This window comes from Populus nigra, chromosome 6 (genome assembly GCF_951802175.1).
Source record: "Populus nigra chromosome 6, ddPopNigr1.1, whole genome shotgun sequence".
In the NCBI taxonomy this organism is placed as follows: domain Eukaryota; kingdom Viridiplantae; phylum Streptophyta; class Magnoliopsida; order Malpighiales; family Salicaceae; genus Populus; species Populus nigra.
The window spans coordinates 6,846,672-6,854,219 of NC_084857.1; the positions used below are offsets into that span (position 1 = coordinate 6,846,672).

Genomic DNA, 7,548 nt, shown 5'->3' on the forward strand with positions numbered 1-7,548 from the left:
TACGAAAGTGCCACCGTCCATGTTGGATACTATCCTGCTTGGTTATTTTAAATTTTTAAATAACTTGGGGCTTTTCGATGGCCGTACGATGCATGATGATGATCCAACCATCATTTTTATTGTGTGATTAGTCGTAATTAATAATAATAAATTGTTGATTAGATATGCAGGCTTACAGATAATGACGCATCAACTTCATGGTCTTTTGGTCCAACATTTCCTTCTTTCTTTCCTTTTTTTCACTTGTTATCATCATCAACGCATTTACTTTCTTTTCTTGGTTGCTGTTTTATTTTCGGTAACTTGAATAGATTGCAATCTTAAGATCTCATGGTTCGAATTTCGCAAGGATAAAATAAGCTTGTGGATGTACATACCAAATTAATTACATATTTTTCAATTTGTGTTGTTTGTGGATTTTAGCATGTTGTTTTTGAAAAATTTTAAATTTTTTTATATTTTTAAATTGTTTTGATATGTAAATAATAAAAATAAATTTTTAAAAGATATATATATATATATATATATATATATATATATATATATATTATTTTAATATATTTTTAAATAAAAAAAATTAAAAAAAAAAACCACTGACATTAAGAAATATCAAACTGTGAACAATAGCACGTCCAAAATATTAGTGGGCATTGGATGTTAAAAGCTGGATTGCGTATAATGCTACTCTATACTCCAGTTTTTTTAGTAAGATTACATGGAGTAATGCACCATTTCCGGCAACACTTCCATCGTTGTTGTGGCATGCAAAAGCAAATGCTTAGAGCCTGGGAATCTCTTCCAAACATTCCCTTATCAAATCTCAACGGAGGCCCGTTTTTTGGATTTAAGAATCTGCTCAATCAACAGCGTCTCTTGTCATCACCAATCGTTGCACCCCCATAAACATCGCTCAACAAACAATCATGATCTGTGTATGATATTCCAAAAACAGATTCGAAATCATCGATTGAAACCATTCAATTTCGATAACAGAAAAAAGACATTAAATCCTAGATTAGATCAACAGGAGTCAAACACTGGTGATAACCCACCCCGCGCCTTGAGTGTCAACGCCGGCGAGGGTGGCTTTTTTGGAGGGTTTCCCGTGGCGGTATAGATGTTTTGTGGGTATGTAACGGTGTGTTTTATTGAGTGAGATTGTATTTTTCATGGTTTGATGGCCAAAATAGGTTTGCAAGTGGCGGTTATGGGCAGCTCTGATTGCGGTGGAAGCAAGGGGATTTGAATCTGGTGACTGGAATGAAAGCGGGTTTTGGCCACGACAAGAGAGACAAGGATGGCTTCCGTGTTTTCGACTTTTGGTAGGTGAGAAAAAACATTGATAAAGGCTAGTTTTGTCATTTAAGTTAACGAAACTTGAAGAGGCTGTGCCAGTAGAGCACTTTCCTTGGCTATAAAAAGAAAATACGCGCGCACCAGGGCTTCTAGCCCAGCGGTAGAGGTAAGGTTTTTTTGTCTCTGTTATCTGGTTCAAGCTTTAGTGTATACGCCTGTCATTCTCATGGTGTAATGGACATGGATGGACTCATTGTTTAGGGTGGGCTAGCATATGGCGGAGCTCAGGCTGCGTACAGTATGAATGTGCTGCCGGCAGATTATGTAAAGCGTGTAGATGTCACCGACACTTGTCCATGTGATGACGGGAACTCCACGTGGACCATCTATTGTGGTCCATCCCACGCAAATGTCATTCCTTTACAGTGATTTTAAATTTTATTATTAAAATTATTTTTAATATTATTATATCAAAATAATTTAAAAATACTAAAAAAGTTATTATTTTGAAGTAAAATAAATAAATAAAAATTAATTTTTTTAAACACTTTTAAAATATAAAAACAAACAGAATTGCAATACTAAAAATTTTAAAAATGATTTTGAAACAAAAATTTTAAATTTAATATCTTTGATTTTTTTATTATTAAGTTTTAGATAAATTGATTTTATTTGTATTATGCATTTACGAGACTGAAAGCCTTAAATTCCTCGCAATCAAACTAAATCTCGGTCATAAATACATTGAAAGTGCATACTATAAAAAAACAATCGAGTTAAAATGTTTATATTTTTTTATCTAATTTTTACCTTTTGCCATGATGATCAACTTTCAGCTTTAATTTTTAATTAGTATTCACATTTTTTTTTGTTAGTTTATCATTTAATATATTTTTTCATTTATTTATATTAAATGCATGCATTATCATTGCACAAGAGAGAAAAATTAGTCAGTCAAAACATGAAAAAAGTTGGTATTTATTATGGGAGTTTAATAGAGATGGTATTGCCAATTAAATGTTGAGTAAAATAAATTGAAGCTTGAAAAGTTTTTTTTATTTAATTGTATTCTTGTTTTTTTAGAGTAATTTGATAGTATTTTAAAATTAAAAATAAGTTTATCAAAATTTCTAATATGTTTTTAAAATATTTTAATATGAAAATAAATTTTAAAAAAATAAGTTTTTAAAATCGATAACCCGGAGTCGAACCATTCTCTTTCTATTGGAAATTGTAACATGTCATTTGCTTGTTTTTTTTTTAAAAAAAAAAACAAACTATTTATTTTGCTTGGGCTTTTTGATCTTTTAGGCCAGGTGTACATGCCTTGCTTTACCTCACAGCACCTGTGTGTTTTTTTGGGGGGTTCTTATTTTAGTTTTTAATTGGTATTTTCCCTCAAAACACTGATGGGCACCTGTTTTTTTTTTCCCTTTTTATCTTAGTTTTTAACTAGTATCTTCTCTCTCATTTTTTTTAAATTATTTCATTTAGCTATTATTTTCATAGTAATTAGTGTTTTGAAGGGTTTCTACAATTTTATAATACCTGAAAAGGATTATTAAAATTTATCTTTGATTTTTTTTCCTGTTAAATAATAGATGAATTAATTATATTTGTATTATGCATTTACAAGACCTAAAAACTTACACACCTAGCAATCAAACTAAAACTCGGTGATAAATATAATGAAAATACATACAATAAAAAAAATAACTGATATAAAATATTTGAATTTTTTATTTATAATTTATTTCTTATGAGAATGATCACACTTTGTTTTGGTTTTTAATTAGCATTCATATTTTTTTTCAATTTATCATTTAATATTTTTTTTCAATTAAATATATTCAACTCATGCATTATCATTCCATTTATTGGTTAACGAAATTAATGATTGCAGAAAACACATCCATAATATTTATATTTTTTTTTTCATGCATTATAAGTTAACTTGAATCTACTCGCAGCATGACACGAGAATATTGGCTAGTATATTTTCTAACAGGAAGGAGGATATAATGAAAGAGTTTTCTCTAGCACTCTTGGATAACAATTTTTTTTTTTTTTAGAAAAAAGCAAATAGAGGCACATTGAATTAACAAACATGTTAAAATCGATACAATTTAAATAACTTAAAAAAATAAAAATAATGTTGAATTACGGGGTGTTTAATGTTGAGTTTTAATCTATTTTGTTGGGTTAAAAATTGATTCCCAGGTAAAATAGTTATTTTATTGTTGTAGTCCACGATAAAACATCTCTATTCAAACCCCTTTCATTTTTAGACTTTTAGTATACTTGTTATTTATATTATAGCTGAATTAGCAAATTAACACAAAATTACTTTACCAATCAGTTTCAAACTAGGATAAATTTAATCAGAGACATAAAAAGTACGTATTAATCACCCATAGAAGCCATACTGGGATGGTTAGAGTACAACTCTTGGGATTATATAACTGGTTCGCCTATTAGACAACTGTAAATAAATTTAACGAGTAACAAAAAAATAAAATATTTGTACCGGCTAGAACAGCATAATTTTTTAAAAAAATTGAACCAACAAATTAGCATAATAAGATAAGAAAATACAAACATGGCAGCGGCTGCCATCTTCAACGGTAAACGAGAACGAAGTTTTATAAACAGCTGTCAAGAGACACAAAAGAAGTGAGGTGAAATTCCCGTTTATAGGCTCCTGATTCTAGAAAACTGGCCACACCCGCCACAATACGATACAACCCCAATATAGAGTGGGCTTACGCTGATGGTTAACTTATAACTGTTAGATTGACAACGGCCCAATATATTTTTACCGATTCTCTTAAACTTGTAATTGCTGCACAGCTTATTTTAATTTTTACCTCCTTATAATTACAATTTTAATCTCTTTACTCCTCTTCTTTTCTTTTTTTAATAAGGAACTCATCGTCAAAAATGCTAATTATACTAATATCATTTTCTCATCCAATTTACTTTTTATTATTTTCTCTCATAAAGGTGGATGTTCGTGAAAGCCCCGGATGTTCATGATAGAGGCATGGTAACCGACTGAGAGAGAGAGCTGTGTTGGTAAATTGTCACGTATGATAAGTTGGCGTGGCTGTTCATGCGACCCGAAACAATCTCGTCAAGAAAACACGAGATGATAACGCTTTGCTATGATCCTCGAATCGGAGAGACTTATCTCACGCCATTTTCTCGCCGAAAAAACCCCATCTGCTCACAAAATTAACAGTGAAAAAAAATAAGAACAAATGATTTAACAAAAACAACTAACAATAAGCTCCGTATTTTAATACTTTAACTATGCAGTTTTACATTACGTTACCCAAGCATCTCATATACAAAGATCCACCGATAAGACTCCCGCGACAAGCTCCACATAGCCATTTTTTTCTTGTACGTTTCACGTAGCTAGCAGGTCACTAATTGCAATAGTTTCTTTTGTATTCTGGGATTTTTTTTTTTAATTTAAGAATAAAGTGAAGTGATCTATTTTACATAGTGTTTTTTTATTTATTCCCGTTTCAATTTTGTCATTATATCCACGCGCGATGTCACTACTCTCAACCATTGCAAGAGTAAAACAGTGCCGGGAGGGCTAATCTTACCCGTAGAAAACTATGATAACGGTCGTGTTGGTCCCCATCAATATGAACATCATTAAATATAGGCCAGTCCCTCGTATAAGAGCATGAACACAGACAGCAATTATATGATCCAACATCCATTCAATGGATCATGGAGTAATTCATGAAGCAGAGCATCACCTTATCTAGTGATAAACCCAAAAGTTAAACAAGTATTCAAAAGAGTAACTTATCTATGGTCATGGCTTACACAAATCTAAAACAACTGATTTAGATAGTTCTTGCAAACCCCAAATAACTGTGCTGATCCAAATAAAACATTTAATCCTAAAAAAGACTGCAACATGATGATACAGGACTGAAAAAACATAATCCAAGAGCATGCTATCCTTCTTTCTACAATGAGATGGGCTTAAGAGAGAGGGATAGAGAGATTGACCTACATGTTAAATGGTCAGTAAACCAAACAAGGGTCCCAGCCTTATCGCTTGGATGGTCTCTCATCATCCTCCCCACCACCACCATCATCAGAGTCATCTTTATCTGACCTCTTCCTCTTTATTGGGGCCTCAACCTTCCCAGCAGGCTCAGTATCGTCTTCATCGTCCTCCTCGTCAATGTCTTCATCATCACCATTATCTACTGGTTCAAAATCAGAAGCATCTTCCTCGTCTTCAGCACAACCTACTGGCCGGACAAGATACTCGGTGCCCATATCCTCCTGCTTGTTCAAAATCAATATGTTAAAAAAAAAAAACAATACACAAGAGGAGTTGACAACAGTTTTGACAGAAAGGAGAATTGAAAAGGAAGCAACTTATTGAATTTACTCAAATTTACCAAGAAAAGGATAATTTGTTTTGTTAATGAACAGGTTTCATGAGGTTGTCATTATGCATCCATCCATGATACTGGAAAGAAAGACAATAATAACTAGCCTGGAAATCACATAAATTTACGCACACAGCAATATCTTCTACATTAGGATTAAAACTAAACTGCATCTTCAATTATGAATAATAATGGTCAAGGGCATACACTAGCTTTAACAGAGGAAATTGGACCATGTTATAGACTGTTTCCACAAAACCAGATGGAATCAGAAGCCCAGATCTAGGTTCTGAGAGGAAAAACTACTGAATGGCGAAAAAATGAACACCAAGCTTATTCATTATATTTAATAAAAAAAATTATTTAAGGAGTTTAAGGCATCTAAATGGAGAAAACAAACATGCCAACTAACATGAAGTTGAGAGCAGGCAGCATATGCATTCACCATAGATCTGTGAGAAAAATAAGAGATCTACAAGATCGGTGAAGCTGCCGAGCACAATAGATAATAAAATTAGGTAATTAACCGCAAATTCTAACTAGAATACAGCAATCTCTTAAAATGAAACAAAATGAACCAAGATTTTGTCTTCTATTTTCTAGCAAAAACTCCATAAATCACAAAAATATATGATGCATATACACCAAAATTGACTCTAATAAACAGATCTGATAGAAAATCCCGAAAAGTGCAAAAAGAAAGATAAAATTGAAATAAAAGAATAGGCTGTCAACCATAAAATTTTAATCAAACAACAGATCTAAACAAGTAACACGAAAATCACCTAAAAATAAATTTAACAGATTAATAACAAGATTAAGCAAAACTTGATCTAAATAAAAATAAATAAATAAATAAATGAAAATTTTAGTGACTGTTTTCGTTACCTCGTCTTCGCCATCCTCCTCTTCATCCTCGTCCTCGTCGTCATCGTCGTCGTCGTCGTCATCACCTCCCTCACCATCCTCCTCCTCATCTGCATCCTCCTCGTTGTCATCGTTCACAGACTGTCCTGCTGGTCCACTAGAAGAGTGTAAAACCTGCACCTCATCATCATCATCATCCTCCTCGTCGTCATCATCATCATCATCATCCTCGTCATCCTCGTCGTCTTCATCGTCCTCGTCCTCGTCCTCGTCGTCATCTTCCTCTTCAGCGTCTACTCCACTCTCATAAACCTTAGTTTCCTCTTCTTCTTCATTTAAAAACTTGATATCTTTCCTTTCTTCAAAATCCTCTCCTTCTTGCTCCATGATTTTCATGTTCAACAAAAACTTAAAAAGAGTGTAGTTAGAGACTAGAGCAATTTTCTTGAGAAAACTTGATTTTGATTTTGATTTTGATTTTTTTTGGAAAAGAAGATTGGGTATGATGTGAAAGTGTTGGGCTGCGGTTAGAACTGAAGGTAGTGTGTTACTGCTTGTTGCAATAAAACCCTAAAATTGTTTAGAGAGCATCCGCTTGTCTTGACGTGGTCTTTAGTTTGTTACCATCTAAGATTACGTTTTTATAGTTATGATTTAAAAAAAAATTATATTCCAGTTAGATTTAAATATATGTTTCATAAAAATTATAATTAAAATTAATATGTAATAAAAAATATATAAAAAATGTTTAGTAAAAGTGTGGTTGGGTTGTTTTTTAAAAAAAAATTTACTTAAAAATATATTAAAATAATATTTTTTTTAAAAAAAAATTATTTTTTATATCAGCACATCAAAATAATTTGAAAATACTAAAAATATATCAATTTAAAATAAATAAAAAATAAAATAAATTTATATTTTTTCAAAAACACTTTTAAAATACAAAAACAAACAAAAT

At 31.7% G+C, this 7,548-nt stretch overlaps 1 protein-coding gene across 2 annotated transcripts; it reads right to left on the reverse strand.

The window, feature by feature from the left end:
- Positions 1–4,257: 4,257 nt before the first annotated feature.
- LOC133697530 (uncharacterized) lies at positions 4,258–7,213 on the reverse strand. 2 transcript variants are annotated; one of them, XM_062120157.1, is made up of 3 exons: positions 6,612–7,213; positions 5,336–5,613; positions 4,258–4,518 (listed from the first exon to the last, which is right to left on the reverse strand). In XM_062120157.1, exons 1-2 carry the CDS (start codon positions 6,984–6,986, stop codon positions 5,374–5,376), a joined length of 615 nt encoding a protein of 204 aa, XP_061976141.1. In that variant the 5' UTR covers positions 6,987–7,213; the 3' UTR covers positions 4,258–4,518; positions 5,336–5,373. The 2 variants fall into 2 exon arrangements, with proteins under 2 accessions (XP_061976141.1, XP_061976140.1); XM_062120156.1 differs by lacking the exon at positions 4,258–4,518 and having other exon boundaries at positions 5,014–5,613.
- Positions 7,214–7,548: the final 335 nt, after the last annotated feature.